Source organism: Buteo buteo, chromosome Z (genome assembly GCF_964188355.1).
Source record: "Buteo buteo chromosome Z, bButBut1.hap1.1, whole genome shotgun sequence".
Taxonomy (NCBI): domain Eukaryota; kingdom Metazoa; phylum Chordata; class Aves; order Accipitriformes; family Accipitridae; genus Buteo; species Buteo buteo.
In genome coordinates, this window is record NC_134204.1 from 30,558,235 (window position 1) to 30,578,183 (window position 19,949).

The window sequence follows — 19,949 nt, forward strand, 5'->3', positions numbered from 1 at the left end:
TGATAATGCATTTACAGCAGGTAAAAACCTGCAATGGGTGTTAAAACATATTATTTTATAAAGCATTAAAGAAAAGAAACATTTACTGACCTTGGTTCAGTAATAGTAGTGCCATCAGGTGGAGCAGAGGGAGAATAGCGCCAGAAAGTTTGCCACAATTTTTCTATCAGGCTGAATTGAAGATTCACTACCACATCCAGTATTGCCTGAGAGAATAAAACACAAGTACAGATTGTTTTCTAACCAGCTTCCCCCCACTCTCAGCTCCAGCTAGATCTATAGCTTTTTTTCCTTCATCAGGTAGTGAAGCAAAGGCAAACCGTACATTTCTCAAGTTATAAGTTTCTGGTTTAATACCTTTGATATTCATAAATCATCCAGCACTATAAACTGGTGTGCACAGAGACTTGAGGACTTGAGTAAGGACAAAAGCACATGGATGGAAGCCTCCAGAAATGAGCATGGCCTATGTAAACATATTAGAGGAATTCACCCAAAGAAAATATTTAATGCTACTGCAAACACAAAGGAAACCTGCTATTTTATTCATTTTCATAATTCAGTACAGGTTTGAAAGCACCTTAAAAAATAATTTTAAGAGACATATTGTTCAATATCAAATGTGGCTTAAACACCTCAATGTTTCTTTAAAATGAGAAAAAAGTTACTGCTTTTAATGTAAAAAAAAAGAAATTATAATTTAATCTGATTTACATTTCCTATTGATTAAACCAAAGATCTGCTTGTACAATCTGAAGTCTAGTTTCTCTAACATTCTGAAAACTTACACATAACTACATTTCATTCTCAGTGTCTATTATATATTACTTTTTTCCCTTGTAAAGGGGACCCTTCAGAAAAAACTTTTTACTAATGTCCTTTCCAGTGAAACAAGCAAAATACCCTGGGGCAAAGTTACATACTACTAATATGGCTGCTACATATTTGGCATTACTGTCTTATACTGACCTTCATTAGAAGTCATGAACTTTAAAAAATAAATGGTTTATAGAAAATACCTCACAGTGCTCTCGATAAAGACTCTGCAGTGATTTAATGTCCTCAAAGGTAGTACCATCAGGTAGAGAAGATATTTCAACTTCTCCAAACTCTGGAAGTACTCGAGATGCATCTGTTTGCATAACAACATAATGAAAGAGGGCTGTTGTGAACAGTGCCAGTTATGGTATGATTAAGAAAAAATTTAAGGATGATACAAAGAAATAAATTCCAAAAGGTCATTATGTTCAAAGGCAAAAATCTTTCATATTTGTTGTATGTTGAAATTGTAAACAAATTCAGCCGGCATTTTTTAATCAAAAAGAAATATAAAATTATTCTTGAAGACATTAAAAAGATGTCATGTACATAATACACCTATGTGGAAAAGCTAACACACACGTTTTCAGAATATTACAGGATGAAGAAAATATCTGTGTCAGTATATGAAAGATTAATCCTTGAATAGTTTTTTTCTTGTTCAACTGAAGAGTTTCTAGGTAGCCAGGTATAATGGGGCTTAGTAAATTTAATATACATTTTTCTTTGAAAGTTACTAGACTTTCAAGTAGAGCCAATGTGTGCTTTTACTATTGGTCACAAATGTTTCCAAGAGACAAGCTGATATAAGAGAAATATGCTGGACTGAAAGGCACCTGGAAAGGAAGATTCAAAACATCTTAATGCTACCCTTATGTTCCAAATGATTTCAGTAACAGCTGAATTAGGCCAAAGGATTTGGTGCTTGAAAATCTCAACCAAAAAAGCCTACACCTTCTACAATAACACAGCCAAAGAGTCTTTCTACATAAACAAATAACTGAATTGCCATTTGTTTCCATTAGTGAGAATACATGCTTAGCTGGATCAATGAATCTACAACTTGGACATTTTATATATGAAATTTGGGGTTCTAGTTGAAACTGTTTTGCTCTTTCCACTTGTAACACTACAGTACACTTTCAAAACAGCCCACTGGATGGCTAACCTGTAGTAGTAATGCAATGCCACCCCCACCTCCCTTTTATGGAATAAAATGCACTGTTATGCACATGCAGGGAACAACATTCATTGCAGGAATTGCAATATGCATGTCTAATATAACGTTGCACAGCAACTGCATTGTGATTTACATAATATTAAATACATCACACAAATACAGAATTTGCGTATTTTTTCCTTTTATACTTACATGATGCATATTAAGTACTACATAAAGCTCACAACACAGAATATGTAATTAAAGTGCCTTTTTGTTCTATTCTAAGAATTTTAAAGAGGGCATGATAACTTCAGAAGCAACTACTGTACTTGTGTGACTTGATATTCACAGTGATAATGAAGTTCATCTTACTTATTTATACAGCAGTATAAAAGCTGCTTTCATACCTAAAAACTGTTGATGATGTTGACTTTGGGCAATTACAGTTTGTTCAACAGATGTGCCTGTCTGTTGACCACTTCCTGTGAAGCCATCTGCAACTCCATCCACTTTCTGCATAGGCTTATACCTACAAAAATACCAAGTATAAAATTATCCTTTCGGTTCACTTCTTCATAAGTAAGATCATATAATCTATGTTCGCTCTGATTTCTTCATCTCAAAATAAAATTTTGAGGAAAAGTAACAAAAGAATTTACATATTTTTATTTATTTTGTAAATAACAGAAGAAACAAATACTAAGGAAGTTAGAGCATTAACAATGCATTACAGAATTCATAAAGGTGGTATTACAGCACCACTATCAATTTCTTGTGGAATTTAGCTTAGGAACAGCATACCATAAATAGAGCTAATTTCACCAAAAGGAATCAAATCTTTCCCTTTCCAAATAGCTTGACCTCCCAATAATTATGTAATTCAAAAATGATGTTTCATTAACTTAAGAAAAAACAACGCTACTTTCTGAGGATAGTGAAAGACTTTTCAAATCAAACTTCTCTCATAAGCATAGAAGGCCTGAGAAAGCTACTTGGAAACCTAAACTCTTCATTAGTCAATTCTCAGAATCTTTTATAAAGGACAAAAATCACAATGATACAAATGGGAATGCTGGTTTGGATGGTCAAATGTCTTGACAATCAGCCTGACAGGCTGAAGATCACTCCTGTCATTTCCAACACAACTGAGAATTTACTCTGTCCCAGATCTTAATGGTAACATCTTGGACACTTTGCACTTTTGAAAAAGAATTGTAGCCACTGGAAAAGAAAATAAGAGAAACCCCAAAGCTAAATAAAGTGTGTTTTAACAATCACTCAAATTGGAATTGTGCAGCCTGTAAACCTCCATGCTGACTTCAGAAACGTGACAAGAAATTCCCCTCTCGATGCATTACTTTGAGAAGCGGTTTAATCAGTTGGGAACATTTCATTTTGTTTCCAGTAAACATAAACCAGCATTGTCTCATGTAATTACTGAGATTTTACTTTAAAAGGAAGTTCCCATAAAAAACATCCGTTCAATATTCTAGGTGTTAGTGACATGAATCTAAATATACAATAACATAAGACAGACAGAAAGTACACTTTTCAACAGAAAGACTCCTGGGATGATTAACAAAGAGTTTTATAACTTTAGGAATTTCAGTGCTTGGGAAAAATGAAGATGCCTATACCTGTCCTATCTCTTGGACATTTATATCAAGTTTCACTTTCTGTAATGGTCGAGTGTAAAATCCTATGACTGCTGAAGACAATAGTGAAATTCTAATCAACTTTAATAAAGAATAAAATTTTAATCTCTGGCATCATGGTAGCACTGAACTCTTCTGTACGAGCTTGTTATTACTTGATAAATCTACCTCCAATCCAGGCAGTTCATCTGGGAAGAATTCTTCTCTCTCATTATACATTATAATTACAAATACAGGCAGAAGATCAACTTCTGGAAATATTTGTAAATCTAAACCTATACTTTAAGATCATTCCATTACTTTCTGCAAAATGTATTATTTTACTGACCCATCAGCTCCTGAAATAGCATTCAAAATGTTTTGGATACATAAAAATAACACTCCTCTCAGAGTTTTTCAGTTATGCAAAAAAACTTTTAATTTAAGTATAAAAGCCAACTTAATCCTTTGGTGCTAGGAATCAGGATTATCCACCTACTTACTCCACCGTGCTTTACATAAAATGTGCTGGGCAAAATTCTTAATTCTTGCACTGTGACAGGTAACTTATCACAGGAGTTAACCAGTTTCAACAGCATTAGAAAATCACTTCCAAAATGAAACCGAAGAATGAAAAAAAGAAAAAAATTGTTTTTCAGGAGCTTCAGATGAAACATAAGCAGACAGTGGTTAACAATTTTAGATCTGCTGTCTTTTATTTAGAAGCGGAACTTTGACAGTTTAGACATCAAACAGCTCTCCAGAATTCTTTAGTTAAATTCAAGCCATTTTTGATGCATGGAAAAAAATAGCTACAATTTCTTTACTGGGAAGAAGGTACTGGTAGGTTATATTTTTTAAAATTATCCAGACTTTTACTCTATTTCCCTATTTTACTCACTACTAACCTACACTTTATTTCATTTTTCATGCTTTTCTTTTCTTTTAAATTACTAGGTGCTAGGAGACTGGGACCAAAAAATAATAACTAACCTTACATGAATATTACAGCTTTCTAATGATACTTCATGCAGAAAGGACACCATCTGAATTTTATATAGGTTAGTACAAACACAGTAGAAGTTTGCAAAGTTTTTAGTTAACAACAGACATTTTCTCAATTTGTGCAAACCTATGAAAATAAAAAAAAACCCTAAACCACTGAAATCAGAACATGGAATCAGGTAATTCAGAAATGACACTGAATGATAAGCTGGTCTCACTGTGCAGTTAATTTAGAATACAACTTCACTGACTTCCATAACCTAACTGTGACATAATTTCATTAACAGAAACTTCCTCTCTCCCTGCAGAACATGTGCAGCAAAAAACCCATATTCATTAATAAGATAAAGCAGAAAGGGGAAGTATAATGCAATGCCCGCTTGGTTTGAAAAATGCACATATGAAATTGGTAGGGAAAAGAAACAAGCTAAAAACTGCCAAAACTATGAGAAGCCAAAATGGATTGACTAAGTCACAAGACAGACAAAACCAGTGGCTCTTTCAGTTAAATTTTCTGCAGATTTTGTTTGCTTGTACTGTTGCCATGCTGCCACTATTTGGATTTTACTCTAAGTCTTAGAATCTAGTATTTTTCTGGAAAATCCAACTCATGCTGTTACGGCATTTAGAATATTCTCTCTCTTAAAGGCTAAGGTTTCTATCCTTCTGGCTTGCAAAAAAACAAACTGTAGGCGTTCTAGGAAACAGAACTAAGCTCTAAGGATTCACTTCTATTTTATTTTTTATTTTAAATCTATTATTGTGATTTATCATTAGGAGTTCACTGACATCTGTGAGAAGTGAGTTAATGTACCAAACTACAAAATGATGCACTTACACATAACAATGTGTAAAGTATGTTAAACCATTTTACTACTGTATACAAATAAAATGTTGCCATTGATGCTACTAGAGAGGAAAAATCAGCTTTTAAAATTAGCAGAAAGTAAAAGTTGATTGATACAGCTTGCAACACCACAGGCAACACATACTAAAGCTGTTAACTATAGGAAAATTGAAGAAACTCAAATGCTTTAAAAAATTACTGAAGACACAAAGTCTGCAAGTAACAAAGAAATACTTGAGAAGCATTTGGATGCTCTCAGAAAGTTCTGGCGAGTAGATCAAGTTTGTACTAGTTACTTTCTAGTGTTTGAATAAAAGAAAAACACTTGCAAGTATACTGTTGTGCATACATCGTAAACCCTCAAAAATAATGCAGAGGGTATTATTTCAATAGAAGCATGGTTATCTGAAATCAAATACAGTAAAAAGAAATTTAAGGAATGCAAATTTCATGTGTGTGCTATCAAAACATCTCTCCTCAGTCCAATAACCATTGTTGAGATACATCTAATCAAGCAGAACTTCCTAGTTTTTTAAGCCACAATCACCTCAGCATCATAACCATACTATACACAAAATATCTGTGCTTGTTCAAGAGAAAGAATGTGATTTTTTTTCTGAACTACTCCATTAGGAAGGTGTTTATTAGTTGATCATATAAGTTCTCTTGTAACTCAGTTTTACAGATGTCAGTATTTATTGGACTATGATACCTTGCTCTCTATCATCAAAAAGAATACCACTATAAAAATATTTAATTTCTCTGTTGTCTATAAACCCAAGCCCCTTTTAAAAAGATCTATAAATACTTGATGCTTTGGACTCACAGTGGCTTAGTTTAAAGGTAATGTTTGACTGAACAGTATACCCAGGAAACATAAGAATACAGGAAAGAGAACAGTAGAAAAATATTTTCTACATAAAATAAATATACAGGGTGAACAACATCCACAGGAAGCAGTGATTAATGATTTCTGGTTAGAATCATAATACATGTGTTAGCTGAATGTTAGAATGTACAGTGGATAACAATACAGTTATTGTATTTATTTAAAAATATCTTAGCTGAATGTTCAGCTCCAATAAATGAAAGCAAGAAGGTATAATTTTGTGCAAGAACTGAAAGATATATTTGAAATTAACTTGGAAAGCTGGAATTTTACTTCTGGTAATAGACTGTAAAACATACATTGTTATGAATGCCCTAAAGAAAAGACAAGCATACCTGTATCAATTTCCCTAGACTAAGCCATAAAGATAATTCAGCTTCTAAGCCACGAGCTTCTATGCATGAAGAGCTAAATAAAAACAGGCTAAATAAAAATTGACTTTAGGAATTATATCTCTGATACATTTCCCTTAAATGGTCTGATAAGGAATGCTTATGGGAAAGAGATTTCATAATAAATTGTACTTTAAAGTGGCAAGTGTTTAGTGCCAGACTTAAAACTGTGCAAATATATTTGGCATAATATTTGGGTTGGATATTACTTTATTTCTTCCTAACAATCTTTGTCTGATGTCCATGCGCTGCTAGTCAGGTCTGCGTTTGATCCAGAACTGATGTATAATATGAGCATTTAAATATTATGGGTTTTCCTACCCTGGAAAATATCTAGGAGCAGGATGACAGAGGCAATCCAGGCCTTCCCTTGCAAGTCTGAGCCTTACAACAGGTCCAGCTGAAGGGCAGGATGTTAGCTATTATCTTCCAGCCAAGACTAGTCATTAACTGTGCTTTTCTTCAGTTCAAAGGTGATTTAAGTCTCTTGATAAGTGGTTGTTGTCGTCAAACCACTGTCTCAGCTGGAAGATAGGACTGTTAGCATCTGTGATTTGTAGTTACTCTGTTTTTTCTTCTTACTGGAACAAAGAAAGAGTACTCCCACAGCTCCTGCTGATCACAGCCAAGACTAAGCAACTAAGAGCACGACCTTCCACCTGAAATTTATGTCTGATAAATCCCAGACCCTTGAATTCAAGCCCAGAACAAACTCCGAACATGTACATACAAAAGCACTTTGGGATATTCAAGTCACACAAATAGAAAAGGTGCATGACCCTCAAATTAAGAAAAGGAAGGAAGAAAAATGGTCTGTAGCATACATGCAGTCGACAGCCTTTGCCAAAAAGGACTACAAGTGTTTATCCAATTAGTGATATAAGTGTCTGATAGAGGTGGTAGAATTGGTGTAACTACACAGAAAAAGTATATTATTGACTGCAATTTACTGCTCATTTAAAGGACAAAAGAAATTAAGAAAGCTGGAGAAAGAGCAATGTTACCCTAATTGTGCAAATTGTAATATTCAGTCCATTAGTTATCTCTTAATAAATCCTGCTAGAATTCTTCAATACACTAGGATAACTATGATAAAAATACATAGAGACATATATCAAACGTTGAAATTAGATGCTAAGCACGTTCTGTAAATGTGGAAGAAATCTTACTTCAAAAATACAAGTTCACTTTTTAAATTGTGCACTGAAGGTTTTAAGTCAAGTCATTTTTATATTTAGCATTTCTTTTTTCCCCCAAACCCCTAGCTTCTGAGGGCTACAAAACACAAGTCTATCTCAGTTTCCATTAAAATTAATCAAGCAAAATATACAGACATTTTTATTTCAAGAATGTGGAATAAAGCTTGACATTGCACAACCAAAGACTACCCTAAAATTAAAAAGTAAGGCTACAAAGAGAGAAGAATAGACCAAAGCTCATGATTGCTGCATGCTAGAGAGTGGCCATAATGAAGTAAATAGGCTAGGTTGTGGAATAATTTAATACATTTGTTAAATCTTTTTCTACAATGATTATTATAATCAGCAGATTCCAATGAGACAAAAATGTTCCTGCACCATCACACTTGGCTTTCAAAATCAAATTTTCTATTAGAAAATTTTGCAGTTTTCTGGTTTAGGTAAGTATGAATAAGTAAGTTATAGTGGCTCATGAGTTTCCATTTTTCAACAAAAATTTTCTGTATTTTGTTAGATAAACATCTCCATTCTGAAAATTTCTATATCCTATTCAGTATTGCTAGTACATTTGATGGTATGCAGACCTGAGACCATATACATTTTTCACAGTGCAATTGTCAAAGTCTGGCTAGCTCCGTGATCTCTGCATTTTATTTATTTAGGATGCTGGGATTTTGGAAAGACAGCAAAATACTTTACTGAGATCTGTGTACCCTGAACTGAGGGATGAACAAAGATCCTCAGAACTACTTTGTATGAATAGTACACCAGTAGGACTACGTGAACAATGCTTCTATTTCTAGGGGACCTAACTGGACATCACAAGATTTCAAGAGTGTAAAAAGATCAGCCTGATTTTTGTCTTAAAAGACAGGATGGTAAGTAATGCAAGTTCCTGAGCAAATAGGTAAAGCTTCACCTAGGAAGGTGTATTGGGACAGCTGCTTTTAAGGATTTAATAACAAAGCCATTGTTATTATTAAGATATAACAACAAGGTGATCTTTTCTGCAGTCAGATACTTCCACTTCCTGCTCTTCCTACTCTCCTCTGTCTTATTGCTAGCCTCAACTAAGATAATGCATAACCAACTTTTCTACTACAGCACAGTGTTTTTCATGTAACAGCTACCTATTAGGCATAATTATCCAGTGCCTTGTAGTTGCCATCCTTCATCAGTATCTTTACAGATTCTCGCAGCAGAGCTCAAGATTGGTATGAATTGACTATGAATGGGAGCATGCTTGTGCACGCACATGTGTGTACGCATGTGCAAAACATGGGTTAAAGGAAAGGTATGCACTAACTGCTACATGATGCCATATGTGTGATTTCATTCAAATATAATCAGGGAACAAACTGATGTAAAGATAACGTTAACAAAATGCCGCCAAACATACCTAGGTAAGGAAAATAAGGGAACTACACAAGACATACGGTGGAGTTAAACAAAATAATTAAGCAAATAATAAAGAAAAGTAGTATCTACTCCTAAGAGTTATATAATGCATGTTCAAAATCACTTTGTCATTGTGAATCAAGTAGAAGACAAGAGAAGTGATAATGATTAGACAACTGGCATAATTTCTCCAGAAACAATTTCATAGAAACAATTCTAGTTAGGCCATTGTGGCATATGTCTTCATGCATACACGTGATTTTGAGTGTGAGTGAATGAAATCTGTAAGTAAATGAGATTGAGTGGCTAAAATAAACTTGCTTGGAGATTTTGTAAATATCTCTCACCTTTTCATACCATATAATCCTGCAATGATTTTTGTAACAAGAACATCCTATGTGATCATAACTGGAGATAATCTCATGCTTCCATATTATGCCCAGCACAAGATAGTTAAGACCATATATTTTACCACGAATATGTATTTAGTGCTGTAACTACTTCTGGAAGTGAAAGTAAAATAATTTCAGATTAAAGTGATACCTGAGTTTGAAGTAAAGTTTGAAGTTGTGTTTTCCATATCCCAGTTGTGTCCAAGGCCACAAAATATACTTAGTACACTATACCAAACTGTTCATTCAATTGATTTTTGGGGGGTAATAACTCTAGAGATATCTTGCGTGATATGCTACTGTTCTACCTATGAGCTTTGTGAAATTACACATCTTAGATATTTCACTTTAGGGTAGTATGGGAGGCTAGCGACATCAGTCAAATAAAAATTAATTTCAAAGAAACATACTGATTTCCATTTTTTTCCTAAAATTTTCTGTTCAAGATAGTTTTTCATATGCATATTCACACATTCTTTCACTACCAGCATAGCCCTTTGTGGTCACTGTGTCACTGCTTTCAAATACTTCTGAGCTTTCACGGGGTCCTCAGGAAGAACAGATGCTGAGGGAAAATACTTCAATCAACTTAGAGGCAAACCATTATGGTCATATTAATTCTTCGCAGGGAGCGGAAATAAACACCAAACTGAACTTATTCATAAGCTCCAATGATATAGTAATGAAAACAAACAGCAAAATTTGAAATTCAAACTCTTACTGCTTTTCTTCAGCTTGTGGGATAATAACTCAATTAAGACAGTTAAGCAGAGTCTGTCCATATCATATCTCACTTTATTATTACTACCTTTTGCAAATTTATGACAATTTCTAGGTAAATATTTTTCCACGTTGACTGATACCTAACTTCAGTGATGTCAACCTGTTATCTAGCAAACTTTTATTTTTTACAGCAGAGAAGTTGAACAAAAGTTGCATTAGAATTTCAACTTTTCCATGTAAGTGAAAGTAAGGCTTTATGAACTGGAAATATTAGTAAGTAGTCATCTTCATTTCACACTTTACCTCTGTTTCTGCTGCATGGGCTGTTGTCTCATAGCCATATATTGCATGTCCTCTTGTAGTCGATTAAGAGGAGAGTCTGGCTTGACACGAATCCCATAGTAATGATATTTGGAGTTCCCTCTTTATGAAAAAGCAAGAATTAAAAGAACAGTAACACTAGTTTTATGCATCTACATTACATTTACTTTGCAATTTACATTGACTGGAAAATAATAACCCACAAACCAGGCCTGACTCTCCTGACTTACCTGTTTTACATGGGTGTCATTTTACCACCTTTGGGAAATTAATTCACTCTCTTAAGCAAATATTATCCAGCATTTTAACTTGTAATCCACTTGAGTAAGAAAAATAAAATGCAAATAAATACAACTTATCTAGTTACGGAGAAACACAATTCTTAGTAATTTCCAAACAACAAGCTACATTTTATTTGTACTAATAAAAATCTGCAGTGTATTTATCAAAATGTAAACACATATACAGTCAAAAACCAGGAGAAGTAAAAGTATAGTGGCATCTGGAAAAGCATAAAACTTTAACATTAAGAGACAGAACTGACAGAAAACCACTGTAATATTTAAATATAGGTTTTATTTATTTTTTAACTAGCAGACAAGTTTCTTACTAATATTATTACTTGTATTTTCTATTATAGTTCAGGATTTCATTGACACAGACCTAGTTCCAAGTCTTCTGGTCCGTAATCCCATGAAGATTGACCGTATGAGTTTTCCAAAGGAGGCAGCATTGACTGGATCCAACTTGTGCTCCTGACAATGTCGTAAGTAATGGTTGTAAAGGGTGCTTCTTGGAAGGCTCACTCCTTCTGCAGTTTCATAGTTGTCTAAAAGCCATTGCAGCTATATTACATATAAAACAGACAAAAAAATCATTATTACTTATTAAAAATATCTTAGCTATACAGCATTAACTTAGGGCAGTTTTGAAACCACTCTTCAGGTCTATTAAACAATTCCTTCTACAGAGATTGCTTAAATGCTAGCTATACTATAGCACTTTAGGATATTCAGAATTACCAGGAAATAGCAGAACTCATTGCACTTGTGACCTCAGATAAGTGTCCACTTCTTAAAATATTTTTGATTCAGTACCACACACCAATACTTGATAAAGGTACCTACGCTTTGGAGACAAACTGTTAGTACTGCAAATAAATAAAGTAATCATGAATGTAATTCACACAAATTGCAGAAAACAGACTCCTTGGACTAACAATAGTTAGTTAATGTATTTGTAAACCTGGAATATTATACTGTTTTTCTTCGCCTGATGTTAAAAAATATTATGACACTTAACTGAATAGCATATTTTTTACCCTCAGGTAAGTATAAGAAAAAAGCTACTGCATGTATGTCAAAGAGCAACCTAGATCACGTTGAAAAAACTGGTATGTCTATAAAGCATTAAGGGTACAAGCCCATTCAGTTGTAGCCTGTTTGCCTTTGACTTCCAGGAGGAACAGAATGAGATTCTTGGAAAAATATTAATCTTTTCATGTAATTGTAGTAGGTAATTCTAGACACATGCAAGAAAAGACTTGTTATGTAATATCATTGGACTTTCTAAGTAGTGCACACTCATGAAACACCTGTAGCTGTTGCTAATGTCTAAAAAAGTAAAAAGAACAATTTAATACTCCTAGAGTTAACATTATAGGAGAATGACAGATCAAAAATAATACAGGTTGACAACGCATTTAAAATCCGCTGGTTTAGTTTTTTTATATGCTAATATTCTCCTTATTTTTCCCCAGTGCTTGCCATGGTTTCAGTTCCCTGAAATTTTCCTTTAGATATCGCTTAAATGATTCACAAATTTCATTTTCTGTTTGAATTTTATTTCTCTGTTTTCCTAAGTATTTATACCAAAGTAGTACAGTGTGAATATTCAAGCTTGCTAGGATCAGAGATCTTACCAAAACTCTGGATTTAATTTGATTATCCAGTGAAAATGCAAACTGAGGATGTTGTGTCTTCAAGACTTGCTACAAACTTACTCTGATGAGCTAGATATTCACACAAATGTGTAATGTTTTTCAATTTAGTCCAGTAAAGCAGTAACTAGTATAACCGAAATACAAGTTATTAAGCAACAACAAAAGATATGCATGGTCTATGTGTTATTTATTCCCTTGCATAATTATTCTGTTAGAGCAGTGCACAAATTCTGTTCCATCAATGTTCAGGGTAACTTACCATGCAAAGAACATGAATATTTTAGTGTACAATAGACATGAAATGTTTCAGTCTTGATTTTTTCTTTATCACAAAAGTGTTATGTACTAAAGTCCAGATGACAGCAGATATATTGAATTTTTAGCTGGTTTTGTCACAGTGAGAAATTCACTAATAAAAATGCAAAAACATTACTACAAAATTTAGTCTAGAACATTCAAACACCATTTTCATATTTGCTTTTTATTGAAAACATGCCCATAACTTTTCCATGTTTCTTAAACATAAGCTTTAGAAAAATATACAGAAGTCAGATATAAATGCTTCCAAGACATAAAATTTTTAGCTCAGTTTGCAGGTAATTTTTGCATTTCAAATAGACAAAATGAAAAAGTACAGTTCCTCATCTTTATATCAGTTATCGTATCATTATTGTTAAATTATTAACATTCACAAGTACTTCCAAATTGAGCATCTATCATTTAAAAATAAAGCCGAAGAAAAAGTGTAATTGTAAACATTAACTTTTATCTGAATGCATTAAAGTTATTTCACTAATGACCTGACATTCTGGGCTTAGAAACAAAGATAACTATATCTGTTGCATTTTACCTATATTTAAAATCTATTATTACATCTATATTTATATTATATACATTTATATAACATCTGTCACATATTATTAAATCTATAATATAGTCAGAACAGATACAGAACATGAAGCATTTCAGTTTTCCCCCAAAGGAAAAACTTTGTCAATCCCAAAAGACTGACAAAACAAAAAATAATTCTTTTCCAATTAATTTCTGTATGTAGCATTAAAGTTATTTTCCTCCAAATGGCTTCTAATCTATTATGCATCACCTTAAGTGCACTTCTTTAATGACAAATGTTATTGCAACTATAACTTGCATTATTCAACACCAAAAAACCGAATCGGAAGATAAGTGCAATATAGGAATTTTTGCTCCTGGGTGGAGTTACTTAGTAGCGAGGGCTTGAAGTCATTACTTGCTAGATTATAGCCTGGAAGAAAAAGTGCAGTTAATATATGAATTTAAAAGAAAAATTATATTCAAACATTATAAAACTATTGCAAACAACTTTTAAAAAAAAAACAAACAAAAAACAAAAAACAAAAACATTTTTCTACCAACATGAAATATAATTCTAAAACTGAGCTGTTCGGGTTTGAATCCTGGCTTTTTAATTCATAGTACTGACCATACTGTATGGGTAAGATGGGTAAAGGCATGAAATATTTACACAGTTGGACCTGTTAAATTGACTGTGACTCCAGTTAAGCTGCAATGTTTATAAAACATTCAACCATCAATTAATTAAGTCAATCTCATGCAGAAATAATTCAAGAAAAAAAATAAAACAGATGAGAAATGACAAACTCCTTAAAATGAGCACATATGAATTTAGGCAAAAAAAAAAATCCTAGAAAATCTCACAGAGGTATCATAGGGCAAAAATTCCAATCCCCAAACTAGTATTTTCCCCACAAATTAATATAGAATCTGCAAAGTGAAAGCTAAGTAAACACACAATTTAGAATTCTATTTTAAAACTTATTAAACCCAATTATTTTAATAAATACCAAACCAAACCATTAGAAGTCAAAATCAAGAACAGCTTAAAGAGACAAAGATTAAACTTATACTTAAAATTCCTCCATAGTGTCTTACTTGAGGTTAAGACAATATACATTGCTTTTAAAATAGGCAAAATGTCCAGTGAGTTTGATCTACATTGTTAACTTCTTCCAAAACGACCAGGGCTAGGAAAGAACAATTGCCACAAGAAGATGTACAGGGAACTTTTTTGTTTGTTTCCACAGAGGCAAAGATACATCTCTATCAGAATAATTTTGAAAAAGCCTTCACAGCCAAGAAAGAAATATCATGGTAAAACTTAACAGTTGGATGCAAATCTCATTATTAGGAACACGTTGTGAACCATGCATAGCACCAGGAATGAGTGGAACACAGTTTACTGGGGCACAGCTGTTTATCTTGGAATTCTTGGGTTTATACCCAGGTTCTAGACTTCATTATAGGATTAAACACAAACTGATCAACAGTTCAAGTGTTCCAAGTCTTAACATAAATTTCTGACACTTTGCCAAAAAAGGGTATGGTCCCTTTAAAAATGACATTTAAATATTAATTTTGTTATTATCTGTCTAATATTATCTACTATTATTTAAAATAAAATTTTTATACTTTCTTATCTTTAAAACAATTATTTTGTAAACATCCAAGGTGGAATCTAGAAGTCCTTCTGTATAACATTTTGTATAACTTTCTGTAAGACGATTTTCCTCTTTCAATTTTGGCATTTTCTAAAGAAAAAAAAAAGTTTAAAATTTCCACAAAACAATTTTAGTTTTGACTTTGACATAACCAGACCCATACAGAAAAAATCCCAAACTCAAACCTGCTAAAACATACATTTTTAATTTGATTTCTGAGGGACAGACCCTACCAACATATTCTTACACTAAGACCACAAACCAAATTTAAGTTTAATCTGTAAAACAATAAAGGAATTTGAATTTATTTAATTAGTAAAGTTGAGAAGGAAGAAAGAGGTAAGATGAATACAAACTCATCAACATGGCAAAAATACAAAATACAAAACCACAAATACCAACAGAAAAAAACAAAAACAAAAACAACCCACATTTCAAGAAAGACTATATTATTATTTATATAACATGCTTAAAATTAACTTTGGGCCTTTTTTCCTTTATTTTAAAATTACATATAATGGATTTATCACTATATTTAGAGATCATGTTTCTACCCAAATATCTTTTAGGTTTGTATATAGAAAGTTCTTAACTATAAGATTTGCAGAGTAAGAAGAAAGCAAAAGGCAGCTGAATAAGACATTTTTGTGTACTTCAGATTAAGATAATTCTTTCATTTTTTTTCCCAGGTCACCATAAGGATCTTTAGGATTCTTAAGTAAGTCATTTCATAATAAACTCTCTATTCAGAATAAATGAAGAAACACCTTAAGATAATCTGGATGCTGTTTGTTCCTTCCCTTCCTCTTCACATGCCCTGAAATTAATACAGGGTACACAGATTTGCTTTGTAGACAACTTTATTTAAAATGTCAAAAGCCAGCTAATTTAGAATTATTTGAACTCTCTCATGACATTTACATTATAATCTGCAAAACAGTCAAATGTGTTAACTTGTCTTAGCACAGGTGTAGAGCATAGGAAACAGGAAACACTCTGCAATATACCATAAAGACATTTCATCTGACAAAATAAAGCCATGGGTGATGTAGTAGAAGATTACAAGCAACTAAGATGAGAAGATTAAGAGCAAAAAGTAGTAATAAAATAAAACAAACATTTAGAGGCAGGCTAAGCATGCAGAACAAGCAAGAGAGGGTGTATGTGAAGAAGAGACAACTTACATGGCTGTTGAGAAGAGAGCTTCTGTGAGTGGACAGACCATCAGACTTTTGCAGTGTCTCAATCGCCATTTCAATCTGATAATAGATGTCATTAAAAAAAGGACTCAAGACAAGATAGTAAAAAAAGCCTGATCAGAGAAGTTTTGACAGATTGCTTATAGATCAATAGAAATGCCTGCTTTATTCCTTATTATGTTCTACTAAAAGGCCTCATTCCAGAGTCCCACTGAACACAAACCTCCCCAACGAGGTCAGAAAGGAATTTTGCTTTCATATATACTGCAGGATCACAGCCTCAAAGTCCATTTTACGTTCCAACCTGCTCAGGAAGTTAAATGAGTAGATCTACTGGTGAGCTGCATTGAAACAAAAAAACCCCAACTGAACAAAAATGTCATTAATAAAGTAATAAAATAAATAAATCCCTAAACAGAATTTTAAGGAAGGCTTCCATATGTTTTCCCTCCAACTGTATCAGGAAGAGAAATGCACAACTTGCAATAACAGTTGAATTAGAAACAAAACTTCAGCTCTTTAAAATCACAGAATCAAATACCAAACCCAAATAATTCAACAGGTTTTCCACCATTAGCTTCACTGGGACAGGACATCACCCTTACTGCTGCCAGCACCCTTTGAATACCCCCAGCTGTCAAAGTAAATGGAAAGTCAGGAGTTATACAGACTGCAGGATCCAGCCTTTGGAAAAGCAGATTTGTTGCCAGTAGTTTTGCCGTTTAAAAGGAAAAGAAAACACAGCACTACTAAAATACAAAGTAGTAGTTCTTCAAATGCAAATGTACAAAACCACTCACATCCATTCCCATTCTTTTCTTTTTTAATATCAATGGATATTTTGATCAGTTTGATAACAACAGCATTAAAGAAAAAAATTAGAACCTAACTGTACTTTAACTGGGGAGCTAGAAGAACAAAAACAACAATGAAAATGACAAAGACAATGGGATGCACAGTAAGAATAGGCATGCAATTAATTAGCTACATTAAATGCCCAGAATGAAAGCAATGGAAGCCACCACTTATGTTAAAAACACTTATAATTCTCCATGTAGACATTTTTTAATGCGCCCTCCCTATCCTACCTCAAATATCATAGTACTATCCATAATTTTGGTGGCATAATTTATCAATATTCAATGAATTCACTCTCTGTATAGCAGAAAATGAAAAATATTACAGCTGATACTTGAATTTACCGTACATATAAAATTAGCTTCTCCCCTTTTTACAGGGCAACTGACAAGTATTTTATCATAATAACTGTGAGGAATCACTTGTTTCTCTCTCTTACAACTGTTTAATATTAGCTATACAAGCTTTTTTATAAAAAGTACATTACTAAAAATACACAATTGCTATGTAAGGAAACATACTTTTACATGGCAATAATGTATTTTTTTAATATTTTGATTAGTTCTTGCTTCAGTGGAAAATACTATCTGGTCAAAGTATTCAATCACACAGGAAATGTCAAATTTTAAATGCATGTTCACGTGATAAAAACTACAAGGTTAAAACATCACCATGGGAAGCTCAACTTACTATATAACATAGCCATAGCATTCCCCTTCTTAACATAATGCTACAATCAAACAATGAAGACTGTAAACACATTTAAATCCTAATTCCGAATCTTAGGTTACTTGTTCCACAATGCTTATTCCACAGCAGTAGTATAGCACTGAAGTTACACCTCCTGCTGCTCATTTCCCGCTACTGCACTACTCTCAATTTGTTGCTGCAACTTGTGGCCTTGTTTGTTCAGAAAACCAACCTGTAAAAAAGTAGTAGTAATTGCACTTAAAAAGAAAAGTGGCATTGCAGATGACACTCATTCCTTGCAGCCACATTGGTTTAACACCTTTTGGTGCTATGCAATGAGCAAATAAAGAAACCGTTTCTTCTTTGTCATTTGGGGGATTTTTGTTGCTGGAGTTTCTTTTAGAAGTAGATTTCACCAGTATGGCCATTGAAGACAATGAATCCATGTTCATTTTTACTGCACAGCATAAGCCAAGGAGTGTTTGTCACCACTAAAACATGTTAATTACTTCATCAAGCTCAGAAAGATACGTGATCTTTATTTAAGATGAGTCTTCATCATATTCTACTAGGGCAAGCTTCTCAAGAGAAATTGTTCTCACAACTAATTATTTTGTTCATTGTTTCTAGTCTAAAATTTGATAAAATGAACTTTCAGCTTTATCTGACACATACATATCTCTTTAATGATGGAAACCTTCCTACATAGACTATACAATCACTTCTTAACTATCTTTGAGCATAAAATATATTTGATCTGAAAACAAATTTTCTAGACATTAAATAATTCCTCTTGCCCTTTCTGAAAATTTCCAGCTACTTCTTGTTTTCCTCTATTGGATTGGTGTTCCTCAGGGCTCAATTCTAGGGCCAGTTCTGTTCAATATATTTATCAATGATCGGGATGCAGGAGTTGAATGCCCCATTAGCAAGTTTGCTTATGATACCAAACTGGGAGGTGCTGTTGACTGTCTTAAGGGACAGGAGGCCTTGCAGAGGGATCTGGATAGACTGGAACACTGGGCAATCATCGGTGGCGTCAAATTTAACAAGACCAAATGCTGGATTCTGCACCTGGGACAGGGCAATGCCAGGCACAAGTATAAACTGGGAGCGGAGTGGCGGGAGAGAAGCCCTGCAGAAAGGATCTGGGGATGCTGGTTGGCAACAGGCTCAACATGAGTCAGCAGTGTGCCCTGGCAGCCAAGAGGGGAAACCCCATCCTGGGGTGCATCCATCACGGCATGACCAGCCGGTCAAAAGAGGCAATTGCCCCGCTCCATTCAGTGTTGTTGCCGCCTCACCTTGAGTACTGTGCGCAGCTCTGGGCCCCACAATTTAAGAGGCACATGAAGGTCCTTGAAGGTGTCCCGAGGAGGGCAACAAAGTTGGTGAAAGGCTGGAAGGGATGTCCTGTGAGGAGCAGCTAAGGACTCTGGGTTTGTCTAGTTTGGAGAAAAGGAGGCCGAGGGGCGGCCTCATTGCTCTCTACAGCTTCCTGAGGAGGGGAATGGGAGAGGCGGGTGCTGACCTCTTCTCCCTGGGATCCCGTGATAAGACGCGTGGGAATGGTTCAAAGCTGCGCCAGGGGAGGTTTAGATCAGACATTGGGAAGCATTTCTTTACCAAGAGGTAGGTCAAACACTGGAACAGCTTCCTAGAGAGGTAGTTGATGCCCCAAGCTTGTCAGTGTTTAAGAGGCATTTGGACAATGCCCTTAATAACATGCTTTAACTTCTGGTAAGCGCAGAATTGGTCAGGCAGCTGGACTAGATGACCACCGTAGGTCCCTTCCAAATGAAATGTTCTGGTTTATTCTATTCTTTTATTCCAAGCTTTGGGTTTTCAGGATGATCTACGTGACACAGAGTACTGTGTGTATAGGGAGTAACAGTTACCTGAGTTAAAAGTTGTTTATGTGAAGGATCTGTTCCTTCAAGCTTTTAAGTTCTAAGTTTCGGCCAGGGACTTTTATTTAGGT

General features: G+C 34.1%; 1 protein-coding gene across 4 annotated transcripts in view; it reads right to left on the minus strand.

Annotated features, from left to right (window-relative positions):
- RFX3 (regulatory factor X3) overlaps positions 1 to 19,949 on the minus strand; it is a 124,557-nt gene that overhangs the window by 17,845 nt on the left and 86,763 nt on the right. For 3 of the 4 annotated variants that reach the window (XM_075021495.1, XM_075021493.1, XM_075021496.1), the window contains exons 5-10: positions 16,406 to 16,480; positions 11,445 to 11,626; positions 10,764 to 10,883; positions 2,389 to 2,510; positions 1,020 to 1,132; positions 91 to 206 (exon numbers count right to left, since the gene is read on the minus strand). In XM_075021495.1, the coding sequence (XP_074877596.1) occupies positions 91 to 206; positions 1,020 to 1,132; positions 2,389 to 2,510; positions 10,764 to 10,883; positions 11,445 to 11,626; positions 16,406 to 16,480 (728 nt within the window). The remainder of the gene's footprint in view (positions 1 to 90; positions 207 to 1,019; positions 1,133 to 2,388; positions 2,511 to 10,763; positions 10,884 to 11,444; positions 11,627 to 16,405; positions 16,481 to 19,949) is intronic. The other variant, XM_075021494.1, reaches the window with a different exon arrangement.